The sequence below is a fragment of the Erythrolamprus reginae genome, chromosome 2, assembly GCF_031021105.1.
Source record: "Erythrolamprus reginae isolate rEryReg1 chromosome 2, rEryReg1.hap1, whole genome shotgun sequence".
Lineage (NCBI taxonomy): Eukaryota > Metazoa > Chordata > Lepidosauria > Squamata > Dipsadidae > Erythrolamprus > Erythrolamprus reginae.
In genome coordinates, this window is record NC_091951.1 from 92537819 (window position 1) to 92559096 (window position 21278).

The 21278-nt window shown below is 39.2% G+C and overlaps 1 protein-coding gene across 1 annotated transcript in view; it reads right to left on the bottom strand.

The window, feature by feature from the left end:
* Positions 1-21278, bottom strand: part of GRM2 (glutamate metabotropic receptor 2) — a 57735-nt gene that overhangs the window by 9016 nt on the left and 27441 nt on the right. Inside the window, exons 2-3 of the mRNA XM_070735797.1 lie at positions 8610-9447; positions 5898-6964 (exon numbers count right to left, since the gene is read on the bottom strand). Of these exons, the coding sequence (XP_070591898.1) occupies positions 5898-6964; positions 8610-9447 (1905 nt within the window). The remainder of the gene's footprint in view (positions 1-5897; positions 6965-8609; positions 9448-21278) is intronic.

Here is a 21278-nt window from a genome sequence, read left to right on the forward strand (position 1 = left end):
CAGATGTGTGTATGACAGACGTTTCTCCCATGTATAGTAGTGTGTATGATGTCAGGATTTCTGGATTTGGCTCTGTTTTAAGGGAAGAGAAAGTTGTTTATGAGTCTTTAGTTGTGCAACATCCCTTTCCTTTTACACATTATTCTCTCTGTAGTTTGTACTCTGAGAGAATGAGGGGAAGTGTAGTTGTTTCTTAAAGCATGGTTTAGGTAGTGTTTATACATATTACATGAAAGTGGTCTCAACAGTATCGTTCAGTTCTTTCTCATTTCTTTCAGAGCAGCTTTCTGGAAGGTTAGCAAGAAGCCTCCATTCTTAGCTTCCTACCAAGGCTTGTTTCCAAATCTTTCTTCTCATGGCTTGTGAGGGAATTTTCTCAGCCAGCCCTCTTGGCAGAATGAAGTGGACGGGCTGCTTCATTTGAAGGCCAGCCTAAAAGTGTACACTCACATCCATGTGCACAGATGTATTAATTTTATCTCCCAACAGGTTCTGCTTCTGAGCTACTTCAGGATGCTACGTGGAGTAACAGAGCGCCAACATTTCCAGCTACATAATGACAATCATTACATTTTGTCAATAAATCCTTATAGCCACAACAATTCTTTCATACTGCATTTTATGGGATTGGGTAGTTTTGTCATAACTGCAAAGGCTATTAGTATTGTAATAGCAACATCATAACCCTGGCTCCACACTACCAAACCAGACTTTCAGCTGCTGATACTGATTTGTAGAACGGGATTAAGAACTCTGAAGCCGCTAGTCTAAATTCTCCTTTAGTCAGATGAGACCCCAATGTGAAGATCCCCCATTTCATCTGGGGAAATAGCTATCTCTGATTATTTTAGAGCAGGGTGTGAAAGGCCAGGAATGAGACGCAGCCCATGGGGTGATTAAATCTGGCCCATGGGGCTGCCCTAGAAACAGGAAAGGACTGGCCTTTGCCAACAAAAATGGAGTTTGTGAGAGTGCAGGCAGCCCTCTGTTTTCAGCGGTGATGGCCTCCTGCTGCCTTCTGCCAGTGAAAACAGAGTTTGGCCACCCAAGGTCTGTTTTCACTGGCAGAGGACAGCAGGAGGCCATTGCGGCTGAAAACAGAGCTTGGAAGCCCGTTTTTGCCCACAGAGCAATTGTGCCACTATAGACACCTCTGATATGAGTGACATCAAGCTGACCACACCCACTCTGACCATGCCTATCCCAGCCATGCTCACTCTGGCTTCCGAGGTCAATGACAATCCTTATTCAGCTATCAATGAAATCGAGTTTGACACTCCTGTTTTAGAGGAAGCTTTGCTGCTGAGATTCCTAAATAATAGACTATATTTTTTAAAAAGTTAAAGAAAAATCATCCAGACAGCACAAGAATAGCATCTCCCAATCTTGGTTACACCAGTGAAAACCCTTCCAGGTTTCCTCATAAATCTGAAAAAAGAAAAATCTTACTACTTACTACTTCAATAGCCTGGCTCCTTAAAGCAGCAGCTGCAGTTTTTCAACTATCATATATATTTATTATATTTGAGCTAACCAAATCCAACTGGCAATAAAGAAAGATCTCCTCACCTTTCTAATAAGGCTCTCACAAGCCCTTACGGAAATAATACATGCTTAGTCTTTAGTAAATTAGAATTTGCTAATAAATTCATCTTATGCAAAATTCGTCCCAGAGCAAACCCTCCCAAAGCACAGAGGATTGTTAATCAACAACTTTAAATGACAAGAACATCATCCAAGTATCTGCAACTCCAATTAGGCAGTGGAAGTCAAATGTATTAGGAGGACCATATACAAGCAGACAGAACACCCACCCCCCTCAAGCAATATGTGGAATTAAATTATTAATTATTTAAACTCATAAGTAAGCTTAAGATTGTGCTTAATTTGAATGAGCACATGTTCATTTGATGTATAATGGTGCCTCTACTTACGAACTTAATTTGTTCCATGACCAGGTTCTTACGTAGAAAATTTTGTTAGAAGAAGCAATTTTTCCCATAGGAATCAATGTAAAAGCAAATAATGTGTGCAATTGGGGAAACCACATGGAGGGTGGAGGCCCTGTTTCCTCCCAAGAGATTCCTAGAGAGGCCCCACTGAGGCTTCTCCCCACCTTTTTCGGCCTGGTTCCTCCCAGGAGATTCCTAGAAAGGCTCCATGGAGGCTTCTCCCTGCCTTTTCCGGTTACAGTTTTGAAGTGTTGGGTTTGTAAGTGGAAAATGTTTCTAGAGGCAAAAAAATCTTGAACACCCGGTTCTTATCTAGAAAAGTTAGTAAGCAGAGGCGTTCTTAGGTAGAGGTACCACTGTACTTAACACTCAAAGGCAAACAAGCTAACAAGAGCTATGCCAGTTGCCCAGTTAAAACAAAAGTAACACAACCAGAAAATATGGACATTCCTTTTAACATAAGAACATAAGAAGAGCCATGCTGAATCAGGCCAAAGCCCATCGAATCCAGCATTCTGTGTCACACAGTGGCCCACCAATTGTCCATGGGGATCTTGAGCAGAAAGAGAAGGCAAGACCCTTCCTTTCCCTTGAGCCCCAACAAATGGTACTCAAGGGAATCCTGCCTGCCTCAACCAACATAGAGGCGGCTCATGGACATCCGTTTCAATAACCACACTTGTCCTTTAAAGATTTCCAGCATGAAATCCAGCTCCAATGTCCCACAAGCTGATTGTCATCTTTAGATCCTGCAGAAACATCTCCCACAAGGGGAACCATAAGATCCTTGCATTCACGGCAGCTCTATTTTCAGTTCCCAAACTCTTGGATATTAAAAAAGATCACCTGAAAAAGCCCTGGCATTTTTATTTATTTATTTATTGGATGGGCAAAAGAAGTTGCTGTTTCTCTAACGAAAGAAACATGAGGGCTGCAAGGTTCAAAGACACCGGCTAATTGAAGGTGAGGTCTAGAAATTTGCTTATTTTGAAAATTGCCTTAAGGTTCAAAAAGTAATTATTTCTCAGTTTCTAATTACTCAGTTATGGATAATTTGAACATGATGAGAGTCTGCTATTTCTGACCAAAACTGTGAGGTTCTTCTTATGCAATTATATAATTATGAAAACAGTGTGGGCCCATGGCTCCCAAATTACTTGAACTACGATAATTTTGTTATAAGAATAATGCTTTTAAAATGACCTCTTTTATTACATTTCCTCCTTCAAGAACACCAGGGGCTTTTCTAAGTAACCAATTTTTCCAACTCTCAATTCTCCTGAATCTAATTTCAATGTACCCAAAGTTGATTCTAGCTGTTTTGTTTACTTTCAGTTCTGCTCAGACACCAAGATGCTGTGAGGACAGGCAAATTTACCTTCCCAGAGGGCCACCAGTCCATTAAGCATTCACCCTTCAGGCCAATGACTGAGCAAGAAGATGGTCAGTAAAGCCATTCTTGTTTGTCAGCGAATCAATTGAGTACTTTGTCCCATCTTTCTTGTCATCCTCCAAATGTACTCCTTTTTACAAGAGGCAGAGGCTAAATTGCTAGCATTAACCCATGTTTCTGTGCTTACTAACAGGGGAAAATCTTAGTTGCTTTCCAAACTGTTCCTGGTGATGGACTCACAATTCTGCTTTTCCATCTAATGATGCCAGAATATTGCCATGACTGGATGCTTGAAATGGAAGGGAAGTCAAGAAACTGGGCATGGCCAGTTTGGCGAAGAGGACCAGGGGAGATATGATAGCAGTGTTCCAATACTTGAGGGGTTGCCACACTGAGGAGGGGGTCAGACTGTTTTCCAAGGCACCAAAAGGCCAGACAAGGAACAATGGATGGAAACTGACCAAGGAGAGATTCAACCTGGAAATAAGAAGAAACTTTCTGACAATGAGAGCAATCAATCAGTGGAACAGCTTGTGGGAGGTTGTGGGAGCTCCAACATTTGAGACTTTCAAGAGGAGATTGGACTGCCATTTGTCTAATGGGGTTAGACAAGGTCTCTTCCAACTCTACAAGGTCCCTTCCAACTCTAATAATATAATATAACATAATCCACTCCGCTCCATAAGGAGTTCCAATTGCCCTGTCAATCAGAATGCTGTGATACACTGCTATTTCTTGCTTAGCAACAGCAATAATATCTCTAACCCATGGCTATATATCCGTACACGCAGGAAATTCATTTCATCTCATTGCTAGCACTTTACAGTCATCTGGAACCCCTAAACTCTGAGTGCAGCCAAATTTCGTGTATTTTTTTTAAAAAAACACACCTTGTGTCTCATTATATTTAGTAAAGCAGGTTCTTGGGTTTGTGCTCTCCAATGTGCAACTTGCTGATGAATAAATAGCTCTGTTATGGTGGTTCTTTATTGTTGTTCTTGTTCTGGTTGCACTATCTGGGATGCAATTACACAAGCACCATTGGCACTGTTTGGATAGTTCTTCTTACAATCTTAACAATAAAGAGCTACAGGTTCCTCCATCCCCACCTGGACCTTTTATTATCTAAGGTTATTCCAGAAACTGAATCACACTTAAGTAGATCAAGTGTTGAGAAACCCTGGAGAGTTTTATGTATTCTTTCCATAGCAATAGTAATAGCATTTAGTCTTATATACTGCTTCGCAATGTTTTACAGCCCTCCCTAAGCGGTTTACAGAGAGTAAGCATTTTGCCTCCAACAATCTGGGTCCTCATTTTATTGACCTTGAAAGGATGGAAGGCTGAGTCAACCTTGAGCCTACTTATATTCAATCTTCCAAACTGCTGGTAGCTGTTGATCAGCAGAAGTAGCTTGCAGTACTGCACTCTAACCACTCTTATAGGGGGAAAGTGTTTCAAAAATGGAAAGAAAGAAAAAAAAAGTATGATTCTTTTAATCTGATATGGTGAAGAACAGTTTGCAAGTATTACAGTGTTGTATGGTTCCAATGTTGGGTTTTAGAATGTTTTTAATATTAGATTTGTTACAGTGTCACTATTTTGTTGTGAGCCGCCCCGAGTCTACGGAGAGGAGCGGCATACAAATCTAATAAATTATTATTAATTAATTATTATTAACTGAATTGGGAGTATAGTGGGACACTCTTTGTCAAGTTCTGTTCCAGAAATTCCTAGAAGTAGACTGATAAGGGAAAGCATGACTGCTGGGATATTTTTGTCCTGTGCCAACCTATAAGACAGATATGCAGCTGAAGACCTTGGCTGTTGCCCACTCAAGATCTGGAATGCTGCAGCATTGTCTTTCTGCAATTCATTAATAACAGAAGATACTTATCACAGTTTAGCTACTGTAGTACTAATTATGGAGCAAACTTCTTTTTCATGTCCAAGATCTTCTTGGAATGTTTGTTCACCAATAAAATTGCTAGCACATTCAACCTAAATTTGACTATTTACTCTTTTTGCTCTCTTTATTTTCTTGATGCATGCTGTGGAATGAATGAATGAATGAATGAATGAATGAATGAATGAATGAATGAGTCTGTTACTTGTTCCTTGAACAGATTACCTAAAATTTCTTAGAATCAGGAGAGAGGGATAAAAGTTGACATATGTCAAATTTTAAAAAAAGATTACTTACAGAACAATTCACAATTTCATATCAATTATGTTTATTAGTGTTATATCCCACCTTTCATTCAAGAGCTCCAAATGGCATATATAGCATTTTCTATGTTTCCCCACCGTAATCATCTAATGAGGGTGGAGCTTTGATTGAAAGTTTAACTGGCCCAAAGTCACCAGTGATCTCCTATAGCTAAAAGTGGACTAGAACTTTCCCCCCCCCCCCCCCCGCTTTCTAGTTTAAACTCCATCAGTGGGAATTGCATTCCAGGACATCTGGACTGAATCTGGAAAATATTCTCTGAAGCTGCCTGCTGAATGCTAAAGATACTTTTTTATCTTATTCCCAGCAAGAGCTAACTTACGCGGTAGTCGCTGGAGGTAACATAGAAGATGGGCAGGAAGGCTAGCCAAATGATGCACGTGGTATACATGGTAAATCCAATGAACTTGGCCTCATTGAAGTTTTCTGGACATTTCCTGGTCTTGAAGGCATAGACTGTACACAGCACGATCAAGAGGACATTGTAGGTGAGTGAAATTAGCATACTGGAGTCTCGGTTGTTGCATTTGAGGGTGACAATATACCTTTTGTCAGACTCAGTCTCCTTTCGTGTGCCTGGAATCTCCACCATGAGCCAGATAATGACAATAACAAGCTGGCAAGAAATAAGTGCCAGACAAATGACCACTTGGGAGGTGGGGCTTATGAACCGTGGACGCTGCACGCCTTCTTTGACGCCACTGAAAATCCGTGCAATGCGGTTTGTCTTGGTCAAGAGGGCGGAGTAGCAGACAGCAAAGGAGGTGCCCAGCCCTAGACGCCGTAGAGTACAGACTGCGGTGGAAGGCTTGGCAATGAAGATAAATGTCATGCTGTAGCACATCAATACTCCAGTCAGCAGGATGTAGCATAGTTCTCGGCCTGACGCTTTCACAATTGGAGTGTCATTATTCCTAACAAAAACCCCCAAAACAAACAGAGTGGACATGAAACCAAGGCAAGAAATTGTGACTGGCCCAATAGCCCAGACATCCTGCCAGTGAATATACTCTTGGGGTAGTTCATAGCATCCGTTTAAAGTCGCATTAGGCCAATAACCAAGGCCACAATCTCTGCAACTAAATTCATCCAGCAGAAATTCATGTGGCTGGCATGGGATGCATATCCAACAGCACATGTCTCCTGGTTGCACGTTCTTCATTTCATTTTTCTTGCAGGGATCACTGCACTGGGAAACAGGAATGGAGGTCTTCACCCACGGAATGAGGCTGGTGTTCAGAAGGAGTCCTTCTGCCCAGTAGCCTACCTTCTGATAGCGATATCTCCCATTGGCTCTCTGGTAGTTGAAAATATTGTAACGACCGATTCCGTCTCCACATTGGTCAAATCGAACCATACTTTTGGTGTCTAGGGGTGGTCGAAATGGAGCTGTGAAGTGGAATTGGAAAATTCAAATGAGAAAAAAATAGCATGATTACAAAATTCGAGAAATCCCCCCCCCCCAAAAAAAATTGGTTCTGTTATATTTTTGTCAGTTTGCTATTAAAAAGAGATGTTCTATCCGTCATCATTTTCATATAGACATTTTCTTTCATATGGTCCTTTTTCTTTCAGAGAGATGCTTATCACTCCCCAATGTACATAATTTACTTTCATACTCTCAACAAAGTCGATAGCAATATAATCTGGGCAGAAATCTTAGAAACTGAATTAGACATGGGGAATTATAGGAGCTGAAGGGCATGAGGATTGGGAAGGCTATCTTTGGAATCAATGCAGAACGTAACAAATAATCTTTTAATGTTTCAAAAAAGTTGTGTGTTAAAACTATGTAAAGCATTTGGAAGTGGCATTTTTTTCAAAGCGTGTTAGTGCCAACAACACCTCCTTCCTTGAAACACTCAAGCAGCCGCATCCTCTGGAGGTTTTGCTGCTCCTTATGCAGTTTTGGGTAGTTGTATAAATAGACAACACTTCTGTTGGGTTGTCAGTGAAGCAGTTTTTGTACACACATGGAAGAAACAATCTTTAAAACAGCCACCAAAGTTTTCTAGAAGACATGGCTGCTGAAATGAGTGCTTTTCAAATGTGGTAACTTTAAGATGTGTAGACTTCAACTTTCAGAATTCTCCAGCTCCATTCTGGGAGTTGAAGTCCACACATCTTAAAATTGCCACGTTTGAAAACCATTGGTTTAAATATTTTGAGAAGGGAATCAAGGGATGCTTCCATCACACTGAGATTTTTGTGAAGCATCCCTTCTGAAAACTTTGCATAGCCACACTGTGTGTTTTATTTATTGATTGATTTTTTTACATTGCACAATTAGTATACATTGTTTTAACCTGAAAACTCTGGGGCTCATATTGCTTTATCATTCCAGTGCTGTGACACTCAAAAGTGAAGACACAGGAAAGCAAAATCAAATGTATGCAAGTATGAACTTTGCTGGATGGGGCAATGGCTTGATTGCAGCAAATCTCTCTTAAATGGAATTTAATGTGTGTAACTATATTTGCTTTGACTGTAAGATATAAGCAGAACTTATGGAAACTCGAATTCTAGGTAGTCAAATATCCTGGCCTGAGAAAACTACAATTTCATTCCATTTGTACAAGCATGCTAAACTAGCAGTTGTCATGCCCAAGAGAAAAAGAGTGAGACCTTTTAACTTGATGGCAACATTCAATGGATTAAAGATATTTTTTCAATTAATAATGTTTGTAGGGGTCCCCAAATTTGGCAACTTTAAGGCTTGTGAACTTCAACTGCTAGTATTCTCCAGCCAGCTATTCTGGAGTTGAGGTCCTCAAGTCTTAAAGTTGCCAAGTTTGAAGACCTCTGTGTTAGAACAATTCACCCAAGAATATTTCTGGTAACCACAACCACCATGCAGTTTGTGCCACATAGAAAGCTTTACCTCTCAATATATTTCTGCCATAATCTGCCCTGAGATTTGCCCTGAATCTGAGGCTCCAGTTCTGTTCTCCATGCCCTGATCTTTGTCTGTCTGTTCTTCATGTTCTTTATTCCCCCATACAACATTCTGTATCAAACCATGACTTTGGCTTACCGTCAAAAGTTACGTTGAGCATGAAATCCTTGTAGAACCGCTTACCATTCACCGGCTTCATGGAATCACAGAGCTTGGTGGCATTGGGGCAGAGCGCTCGATGCATGTTATGAAGGGCATGGGCCATTGCATAGACTGCGTTGACCACAAACATGATCTTGGATTCCTGCTCAAACTGCCCTGACTTCAAGGAGAAGTGACTGCAGTTCTGGTTGTGGAAGCTACACTGGAACTTGTGTTCCCAGAACTCCTGAAACCATGGATTTCGGCTGTTGTTGTGGAGGTTGAGGTTTTGGAAGTACACCGCAAATTCCTGTATTGGGTAGGACGCCAGTTCAATAGTGATAGCACCATCAGCAATTGGCTCACTGCCAGCCACTACACTCTCCAGAGCCCCCCAACCATCACTGGCCACCCAGGTGAAGGACACATTAATCCTTTGAGCAGCTGCTAGCAGCTCCCGAGCATCTTCACTTCGAGTAAATAGCACTACCACTCTTGCACTGGGTTTTTGCATCAGTGCCTTAATCACCCCATCGAACGTCTTCTTGTTCATAGAGCGTCCCACTTTCTCAGAAGTGGCAATGCAGATGTTCCGGGCCCGAGCTTGTTGTTCAAAAGCTTCAATGCCTGTTTCTCCGTAGTCTCCTTCAGAGGCTACGGTGGAGACGTAGGTCCAGTTGAAGAACCGGAGGATCTCAGACATAGCTTTGGCCTGGTAGAAGTCGGGTGGGACAGTGCGAGCAAAGTAATCATAGCGAGATTTGTCACTCAGTTTGGCACTGGTGGAAGCATAACTGATCTGAGGGATCTGGAACAGCCGTAGTAGATTGGCCACCTGAAGAGAAAGAGATCAAGGAAGAGAGAGAAGATTAGGAGTGACATCTTGATTGTTCCTACTACCACTGGGGGTCACTTTGTCCTTTACTTTCCACCTTCTCTCTAGCTCTTCCTTCAGGCCCTAACACTTTTCCAACTTCTCATACTCTTTCTTCCTGAGGTTGCTGTGCCTTGGCACTGCTACCTTTATTACCAACATTGTCTGCAGTTCAACACTCTACCTGTTGCGCCACCCCCTCCCCAATCCGGGCAGTAGCCCACCCCTGTCTACAGATAAGGTAGGTATTAGATAGGATTTGAATCCTGGTCTCTCACATTGAGCGGTGACCCTCTAGCAATTACTTTACTCAGCTGCTTCTTTATGCTAACATGTATGTATGTATGTATGTATGTATGTATGTATGTATGTATGCATGCATGCAGGGGTGGGCAGCAGGCAGGACGGGGTAGAATGCACAGGCGGAAATGAAGATGTTTGCACAGTTCCAGCTGATTGGCGGCTGTCACTTCCTGGATTACTGGTCTCAGCTCAACTCTCCTTTTTTCCCCTGCTGCTGCTGCGTCTGAGCTCCTTGCTTTTTTCCTCTTTCCTCCTTCCTGGCCTTGGACGAGCTTCCCTCTCTCCTGCCTGGCTTCCTTCCAGCCTCACACGGCCACCTCCTGCCTGAGGTGCAAGCAGAAGGCATGGGTGGAAGCGACACTGGCAGCATTTATGTCAGCACCCGTTCACCTAGCTACCCAGCCTGGGGTGGGGGGCAACCCAGGAAGGAGAGCATGGGAAACGAGAAGCAAATTGTCACCCCAGCAAGCGACACTGGTAAGGTTGTAAATCGAGGACTTAACAGTTCACTTGAACACTGATGATCGTTCAAGCCACTCCCACCTGGTCACATGACCTTTAAGCCACACCCACAAAATAAGCCACAACCACAGTGTGGTAGTAAAAAAATTGACTGCCCATTACTGTATGTATGTATGTAACATATTTTTGCTGATAATGAAAAGAAAGGGAGACTACTATAGATCTATTTGGGGCTTATTTGCCTTCATCAGGTAGCTACACTCTTACTAGGATTTGAACCTGGGGCTCTGCCTTTAGGCCACAGGCATGTCTCCTGTATTAGCTTCTACCAGGGAAGGATTATGTGTGATTTTTTTTGGGTCTAGTCACCCTGGTATATGGAAGGAGTATCACAGCTTCCTTTTTGACTCTCAGCCCCACCAGGGTCATATTCCAAGGCAGATAAACTTTTTTATAGCCAACAACTATAGATGTGACATATTTTATAGATCTATATTCTATAGATGTAACACACACACACACACACACATTTTTGTAGATTTTTGGGTACAGGTATTTGTTTGTTTGTTCATTTGTTTGTTTGTTTGTTTGTTTGTTTGTTCGTTCATTCATTCATTCATTCATTCAACTTCTATGCCGCCCAATCTCGAAGGACTAAGGTATGTAGGTGTTGGCATATTCGGGTTTCTTCCCATGCAAGTTTCAGAGATTCCTGGTGATGTTTGATGAGGTCTCTGTGCTAGAGCGAACAAAGCCAAGAGCACCAGCCTGAAGATGACGAGTGGGAACTCATCAAAACATCACCAGGAATCTCTGAAACTTAAACTGGAAGAAACACTAAAAGTACAGCAACCGATGCTGGAAAACAATGCCTTAAATCAACCTTGTCCAATCTGGTGCCACCCAGATGTACAGAGACTGTCTCAAAATTGCACTTGGCAGCACATAAAAAGAATGACAGGTTGAGGAAGACAGACCTAAATGATCTTGTCCATCAAAATGAAGAGCACTTAGTGGGATGATTTAATTAATACTAGTTTCTATCACTTTATACAGTTAAATGAAATTTTAGATAATTTGATTAAATTTAGATTTCCTCCCCCTCCCCCTCTGGTCCAATAATGATGGACCATCTGGATTTTAATTTTGATCAGATCAATGGAAGTATTTTTCTGCTGACCTTAACAAGACACTTTTTATACATTGCATTTAAAAACGAAATGAAATGTTACATTGAGTAGCAGCTGCATATATTTGATACAGATTTCCATCAGCTGTTCAGACTTATCTCTGATTCTTTAATGGCATAGGTAGACATTTATATGCAATTAGGCTAAATTAATAGCACATCAATGTTTACCTATGTCAATAAAGTTATATTAATAGAAAACAGACTAGGACTTGTTATATTCAATGAATCATCCACAAATTATTTGCTAGGTACATGTTACAAACTCTTTAATAACTGGGTTGACAAAATAACAAGTCTATCTTATTTTGATGCTTTGCATTGTGATATCCTTTTTCCTTTTTTTTACATTTTTACTAAATAAACATAAAACACATACATATACAAAACAAAACAAACTAACAAACAATAGGGGTACAATTTCTCCATAGATACTATAAGCTTACATCAGTCTATATAAATAATTATAATATCCTTATATCTATATATTACCTTTTATAAATTACTTGTTCTTTTTAAATTTTTATTACTTCTTTTACATTGTTGCGTTCAATAGTCTTAAATTCTTCTATACTAATTTATCTTAAATATTTCATATTGGTTATTAAAATATTGACAGTAAAAATTCCAATGAATGAAAAATAAAATTTGAAACAAATGAATGGTTTCAAATGAAACCAAAACTGTTTCTACTAGAAATCATTCATGAGCAATACAAAAAAGGGAAGAATAAATTTAATTCTACATATAACAACTGCAGCAACACTAATATACACGCAATATTGGAAAAATAAAAAAACTCCACCGGAAGAAGAAATAATAGAAAAAATATTGACATATGTATAAATGGATAGATTAACACTGGAAATGAAGGACAAGGAGAGACAGAATACTATGCAATATGGGATAAATTCTACCAATGGATAGAAAGAAAAAACAGTAAAAAAGTTGAGAGTAAGAATTGAAAAAGGGAAATTAAAAGAAGGTTTTATTAAGACCTACAAAGTGGCGCTCAAGGCGGCAAGATGCGCGTACCATGCCACTTTGATTGCATCAGCGGAATCCCGCCTGGCTGCTCTTTTTAGGGTGACCCGCTCCCTTCTAAATCAGGGGGGAGTTGGGGAGCCTTTGCAGGGTAGTGCCGAGGAATTTAATTCGTTTTTTGCTGATAAAGTTGCTCGGATCCGGGCGGACCTTGACTCCAATTGCATAGCAGTATCGGCTGACGACGAGTCAATCGAGGTGACTGGGGCTAAACATCTTTGTCCATCAGTCTGGGAGGGCCCTAAATCAATCCACTAGCTTGTCCATATATATGAATTTGATATGAATAAATAAATAAATAAATAAATAAATAAATAAATAAATAAATGTTTTTAATGTTTCTTTAATGTTTGTTTGTGTAAATAAAGTAAACTTTTTTAAAAATCTAATTCCTCTTTTACTTATTCTTTTTCTGTTTCAGCCATTTATATAATTTATTCCATATTAAGCAATATTTAGTTTCTTCTTTTTGTTTTATTTTCTTCATTAATTTGTCCATTTTGGCACTATCCAATATTTTTCTAATTATGCCCTCATCTTTTTGTATTTTCTCATTTTTCCAGAATTGGGAATATGTTATTTTGGTTGCTGTAATAATTTGGATAGTCAGATATTGTAATTCCATTTTATACTTTTTTTATCAATTATGCCCAATAGAAATAACTCAAGTTTCTTATCTATATCTTCTTCTATTATCTCTTTCAACCATGTTCTAATTTTATTCCAGAACTTTTTCACCTTTAAACAAGTCTAACATAGATGGTAATAAGTTCCATTTTCCTTCTTGCATTTCTAGCATATTGGTGATGATTTTGGGAACATCTTGGCAATTCTTACTGGAGGCAGATGCCACCTGTAGAACCTGGTTTTCCTTGTACACCACCGACATGTTAATTTTGAATTAATTTTTCCTAATTTCTCCAAATGGGTTTTTTTCAACCATCTAATAATTTCCCCTGGATTTATTGGGATAAAAATAACCTTGGTAAAATATTCATTTTAATTGAGGATATTCTCCCAAACAGTGATAATTGAAGATTCTTCCAATTTGCTAGGTCTTTTTTTAATTTTACCAATATCCTGTCATAATTATCTTCTTTTATTGATGAGCACTTTTCCATTAGCCAAATTCCTAAATATTTCACTTTTTTGACAACCTGCATGTCTGTTATTTTTTTCCAATTATTTGTCCTGATTTTTACTGATTTTTTTTTTGTTATCATTTTTTGTTTTATTAATTTTTGGTCCAGCTGCTTCTCCAAATTCTTTGATCTTTTAAATTCATTTAGGTCCTGATTCAAGTGGTTCTTCAGTTATGAATGCTAAATCATCAGCAAAGGCTTGAATTTTATATTCTTCTTTTGTAATAGTTAATCCTTTTATTTCTTGTTCTTCTCTAATTTTTATCAATAAACTTTCCAATGTTAATATAAATAAAAGAGAAGGTAGTAGATACCCCTGGTGATATACTTTTTTCTTTAGCATTCACTTTTATACAACTGGGCATATTTCTTACCAAAACTGTATATGCACTTGTAATGCAAGTACATATGTATAATTCAGTGGATTGTGTACCTATCACTGGTACAAACATCCGTCACTTTTGCAAGAAATTGCCTGAAGATAGCAGTTTGCAACAAAATAGAAGTTTACAGTAAAATAAATAAATTCTCTTAAAACTACTCAAGGACAATCTTCCTAAGAATGCCAATTGTAACTAGGGTATACAGATGCAATTTAGGGGAAGCAAGGTCACCCCATAGCCAATATAAAATAGTACATCAACATTCAAAGCCTTGGGATGTTTCTTCCTTCAAAATTCTCCGGTTTCTTCCGGCTCCACCTGTCAGCCAGAATGCAATAAAACTTGTTCAAAACACATTGTTCAGCATGAGATCTAAAGCCTTAACGGTTAGGGGATGAAATCGTTTGCTCTCAAGTCATGTTTCTCACCAACATTATTTCTCTGGTGGTCTGGAGTCCTCCTCCAAATTGTTATGCTGCAATGTTTCATAGATTAATGGTATGCTCTAATTCTTCCACAGTCATCCTAATATAAAACCCTGCCTCAGTGGAATGCAATACAATGCCTCTTATCCTTCTGTTACTTCAGAGGATGTGGGGAGAAGCAGACTGTGTCTCAGAAATAAACACAAATCCATAGGATGGAGAAAAACAGCCATAAAGGCTGTTAACAGACACCCAGATATCTAACTAAGGATGAAGCATTAAAACTAGAGTTGAATGAGCTTGCTAAGTCAAACCACTGCCATTGCTTTACTGTTGGAGAGCCTTCCGATAACCTTAGCTGAAAGCTTACTAATTTTAACTGCAGAAGGCAAATAGGGAAAAGTGCAACTAAGAAGGTAATTGGTGTTTTCATAGAACATGTAACAGACAATACTCATCTATTGGAACAATTTGCCTCACATATCAGCTGTGGTTGACCCCTACTGTCTTGATGTCCCTTTTTTCATTCCAGTAGAATCAGAGTATAAATAGAGCTGGGAACAGAAATGATACTGTGGCTAAAATAGTAGCATTTTGGAAAGTAAGAGGACGTGGTTGCTACCAGAAATAGTAAGCATTGTTAGGAAAGACTCCTACTGTATCTACGATAGTGGCTAATTATTGCAGGTCATCATAAGAACAGAAAACAATGTACACCGATCCCTTGCTCCATTTAGGACAGCTTAATTGCTAATAGTGTGCATGATCATTCAGAAGTAAATTCTGGGGAATTTTGAGTGAGTTTCCGTAGATATAACTCCAGAGCCATGGTGGCACACTGGTTAGAATGCAGTACTGCAGACTACTCTGACTACAACTGGCTGTCTGCAGTTTGGCAGTTCAATTCTTATCGGCTCAAGGTTGACTCAGCCTTCCATCCTTCTGAAGTCGGTAAAATAAGGACCTAGATTGTTGGGGACAATATACTGACTTCGTAAACTGCTTAGAATGGGTTGTAAAGCACTAATAAGCATATATAAGCATGTACTATTGCTATAATACAGCCATTGTGGTATAGTGGTGGAGATGTCTTCTCAAGGAGACACTGGATCTTATCTACCTTCAGCCACAGAAGCTCCTTGGTTAGCCATTCTCACTAATAGCCCAAGCTTTTTCACAAGGTGATAGTTGTGTGAAAGATTTGGAGAAGGAGAAGACACTCCCTTTAACTCCTGTACAAAAGGTGGGATATAAATCTCTCTCTCTCTCTCTCTCTCTCTCTCTCTGTGTGTGTGTGTGTGTGTGTGTGTGTCGGTCTGTCTGTTTGCCTGTCTGTCTCTGTTTGTCTGTCTATAGTCCAAAGTTCTGGACTTGTTGGAGTAAAACATTAAAAAAAAATATTTAGCATGCTGTATTGTATAACTGCTTATGAAAAAGAAATACTACTGCATTCACTTCTGCGTAATGTTTTTTTTAAATTGAGAACTGACCAAAAAGACTTGTCTGCTATGCTGTGTGCTTTGGCCCCCCATTTATGAGGCCAGCAAGCTGCTGTATTCTGTAACAATAGTCAAACAAATAATTGTTTGACTATGGATTGAGTCAATTTCTACCTCCAAAACTGACAATGTCCTTTTATCAAAGAACTTCTGCATTTTTCACCAATTTTCTGTCAGGCCCTTCAAATGCTCGGCCAATTCCATCAAATTGAGGGACAATTTTAAATGTCTACTCAAAAGTCCCATTGAATCACCCATTGAAAGTCGGGGTAGAACTATGGAATTGATTGTACCGTACTTGAAGTAATTTAACTGGAATTGTTGAAACTAAGATTAAACCTGTTGATTGCAACAGATTTACTCACTATACAACTACGTTTGGTTCCAACCCATTACGCAACATTGAATAAAGCTTAGTCTGTTGACTTTCCACTTAATTTAGGACCTCCCCAGAAGCAGAGAAAACCAAGAGCAGTAAAATATTTGCTAGTAGCACTTGCGATGTGGTCGAGAGCTGTTGCAGATGGCATCTCTGTGATGTGCAGCTCTAACTCTCCACTTGCTCCAGATGCTCCTCTTTCTTCAAAGAGGAGAAATCCTCACTAATGAGGTTGTTAAAAATACTGACTACAAAAGAGGCAGGCTAGAGAATTTTTTTTCATTTGCGCAGAGAGGAGAGCCAGCACAGGCTTCACAGTTTGGGAGGTGTCAAAAACCTTACTGCATAATTAACATAACAATTAATTCGAAGCAGAAAACTATATTCTCTAACTGCAAGTAAAAACCCAAGGCTACAAACACTCTTTCAATGACACTGCACATCTGACATTATGGAATTTATTTAATTTTATTTATTTATTCATTTGTCCAATACACAATACATATGGAAGAGAATAGACATGAAGTAATATATATAAAGATAATATGTAAAAATAGAGGAGAAGATATATGAAAGGAAGAAAATATATATGATAGATGAGATAAAGGAAAGACAATTGGACAGGGGACGAAAGGCACACTAGTGCACTTATGTACGCCCCTTACTGACCTCTTAGGAACCTGGAGAGGTCAATCGTGGATAATCTAAGGGAGAAATGTTGGGGGTTAGGGGTTGACACTATTGAGTCCGGTAATGACTTCCACGCTTCAACAAGTCGATTGTTAAAGTCATATTTTTTACAGTCAAGTTTGGAGCGGTTAATATTAAGTTTGAATCTGTTGCGTGCTCTTGTGTTGTTGCGGTTGAAGCTGAAGTAGTCATTGACCGGTAGGACGTTGCAGCATATGATCTTGTGGGCAATACTTAAATCATGTTTTAGACGCCGTAGTTCTAAGCTTTCTAGACCCAGGATTGTTAGTCTATTTTTGTAGGGTATTCTGTTTCGAGTGGAGGAGTGAAGGGCTCCTCTGGTGAAATATCTTTGGACGTTTTCAAGGGTGTTGATGTCCGAGATGTGGTATGGGTTCCAGACAGATGAGCTGTATTCAAGGATGGGTCTGGCAAAAGTTTTGTAGGCTCTTGTGAGTAGTGTGAGATTGCCAGAGCAGAAGCTACGTAGGATCAGATTAACAACTCTAGAAGCCTTTTTGGCGATATTGTTGCAGTGGACTTTAGCACTTCACCCAAACTAGGGATTGCCAGATCTGCTCTGCAAGAACCTGGTTGACCCTAGATGTCAGCCAAGAAATATTGACATTTCTTGGTGGCCATTCATATCTTGGAAGGTCAGATTTGGCTAACCTCATGTTTAACAAATATGTAGAAGCAAACTGCTATGATTCCTTCATCCCTGATTATTTACAATACCTGATTTTTACCGTAACTATGATTTATTATATCCTTGGTAAAGCCTGCAAAGTAAAAATTCTATTCAGTCGCCATGTGCAACTCACTCCACAACAATCAGTGTTTCTGAAAAAAAACAACGCAGCCTTTTGCTTTTGTTAATGTAAAAATTTGGAGGTCAAAATTGTATCATTAATATTTGGGAAAAAATAAATGGGCAGTTTTCATTGAAGTAGAAATGAAACTATAAAATGACTACTGTACTAACTTCAGTTAGTTGCATGTAATAATTCTATTTTATTTTGCTAGACATTTGTAGCTTCCAGTCATAGGAAACACAGATCAGATAAATAAATACCTGGGAAGATAGTTGATTGCATTGTTCTACTGTAATAATTCTTCTGGCTAACAGAGAACTGCAGTGATTCATTTCAGAATGAAACAAAGGTATTTTAGTTTTTAAGCACTAATATAGCTTTTCTGGAGCCTATCAAGTACAAAGAATATTGTCTTGAATTAGAAGTCTGTAGATACAAGGCTTAATGGAAAAATAGTGAACCGAGGAGCAGAAACTGCAACATTTGATTGGTCAATGTGATTGTTCTACAGTAAAGGAACATCAAACCACTCAATTTCAGGTTACTGAACAATCCAGTTTTATCTCTGTGGCCAAAACCAAAATAATGAGGTTTTATTTTAGTACACTAGTTACTTTATTGATGAATGCCAGGGAAATTGCTTCCCAGATGCTCAATAGAATTATTTTTAATTGTTATCAAGTACCTAAAAATCTCCTCTCATTTTATCTCCCCAATAACAAACCATGCATTGGGCTAGTGCTAGGCTAAGAAGTTTGAAGTTTTATTGGATTTATATGCCGCCCCTCTCCGAAAACTCGGGGCGGTTATAATGTAGTGAACGACATGGTCAAATACAAACTCAACCTTGACTTTTTCCAGTCAAGCACTTTAATCCTTAAACTGAATTGCTATATATTTTTACAGTTGTGTTTATTGCTGTTTCCTTCCTCATCTTCATCCTTCTCTCCTTGCTCCTCCATTTATTTTGTATTGAAGCAAAGTTCATGAATGCAGGATGTGACCAAAAGTTTTCTTTTTCAGTTGGCTTGATGCTGAGAGGACCGGATTGTCCTAACGTGCCTTGTTTGCCTGAAACCTGGGCTTCCCCACTCCTAATCCACCAAATTTACACGCTTTTTATTTATTTTTATTTTATTTATTTATTTTGTCCAATACACAATGAAAGTTTTAGTGGGTATATATCTATATACACATAGTAAAATGCATGATGAAGGTTATAGAGGAGATACTCATAGTAAAATATATGTAAGAAATAATAGAAAAGAAGATATAGTAATAGAACATATCAATGAAAGAACAGAAGAAGAGATATAGGAATAGAAGAAAGGTATAGGAGATATAGGAGAACAATAGGGCAGGGGACAGAAGGCACTCTAGTGCACTTGTACTCACCCCTTACTGACCTCTTAGGAATCTGGATAGGTCAACCGTAGATAATATAAGGGTAAAGTGTTGGGGGTGACACTATGGAGTCCGGTAATGAGTTCCACGCTTCGACAACTCAGTTACTGAAGTCATATTTTTTACAGTCAAGTTTGGAGCGGTTAATATTAAGTTTAAATCTGTTGTGTGCTCTTGTGTTGTTGTGGTTGAAGCTGAAGTAGTCACCAACAGGTTCTCATGTGTCCTTAGATGTAATAATTCCAATATCTAGGCTTAGAGTAACTTCTCTATTTATTTTATTTTATTTATTTTGTCAGGTACATATTGTTAATATACCCAGTATCTAGCCAGAGTTCTTAAAGAACTCAGATTTGTCATTGCTACACCCCCCCCCCCGACTGATTTGTTTAACCAATCCCTGTTAACAGGAGATGTTCCTGAGGATTGGAGAATGGCCAGTGTTGTGCCTATCCACAAGAAGGGCAGTAGAGAAGAAGCTGGTAACTACAGGCCAGTTAGCTTGACATCAGTTGTAGTTAAAATGATAGAGACTCTACTCAACAAGAGGATAAATCAGCACCTAAAAAACAACAACTTATTGGACCCAAACCAGCATGGCTTTACTGAAGGCAAATCATGTCAAATCATGCCTGGCTGCATATCTAGAGATATAACAATCAGGAAGAGGGAGATTGTGATCCCGCTATATAGAGCACTGGTGAGATCACATTTGGAATACTGTGTTCAGTTCTGGAGACCTCACCTACAAAAAGATATTGACAAAATCCAAGTCCAAAGATGGACTAGAAGAATGGTGGAAGGTCTTAAGCATAAAATGTATCAGGAAAGACTTAATGAACTCAATCTGTATAGTCTGGAGGACAGAAGGGAAAGGGGGGACATGGTCGAAACATTTAAATATGTCAAAGGGTTAAATAAGGTTCAGGAGGGAAGTGTTTTTAATAGGAAAGGGAACACAAGACAAGGGGGCACAATCAGAGGTTAGTTGGGGGAAAGATCAAAAGCAACATGAGAAAATATTATTTTACTGAAAGAGTAGTAGATCCTTCAGGCAGACGTGGTTGGTAAATCCACAGTAACGGAATTTAAACATGCCTGGGATAAACATATATCATCCTAAGATAAAATACAGGAAATAGTATAAGGGCAGACTAGATGGACCGTGAGGTCTTTTTCTGCCATCAGTCTTCTATGTTTCTATGTTTTTATACTGTATAATGATGTTTATATACATGATACTAGTAATAGAGAAACATTATGACAGGAGACGGTAGGCACGCTGGTGCACTTATGCATGCCCCTTACTAGACAGGGGATGGTAGGCACCCTGGTACGCTTATGCATGCCCCTTACTGACCCCTTAGGAATCGGGTGAGGTCAACAGTGGATAGTGTAAGGCAGTGGTTCCCAAACTTGGTAACTTTAAGACTTGTGGACTTCAACGTGTTTTTGGAGAAGGGCAGCATCTGTGATGGACTCCTACGGGAATGGTCAGGAACACAGTTCGGGTAGCAAAATTTGAAGCTCCACCCCAGAGCACCCAATTTGCACTGAAAGAGGTTGAAATAAAATTCATAAGCCACGCCCACAGAGTGGTAGTAAAAGTTTTGGTAGCCCATCACTGGGCGGCATACAAATATTATTATTATTATTATTATTATTATTGTTGTTGTTGTTGTTGTTGTTGTTGTTATTATTATTATTATTGTTGTTGTTAACAATAACAATAACAATAACAATAACAATAACAATAACAACTCCCAGAATTCTCCAGCATAGCATAGCATAGCATAGCATAGCATAGCATAGCATAGCATAGCATAGCATAGCATAGCATAGCATAGCATAGCATAGCTGGCTGGAGAATTCTGGGAGTTGAAGTTCAAAAGTCTTAAAGTTGCCAAGTTTGGGAACCACTGATCTAAAGGTAACATTTTGGGGGTTAAGTGATGATACTACAGAGTCAGGTGGTGAGTTTCATGCATTAACTACTTGGTTACTAAAGACGTATTTCCTGCAGTTGAGTTTGGAGTGGTTTATTTTAAGTTTGTATC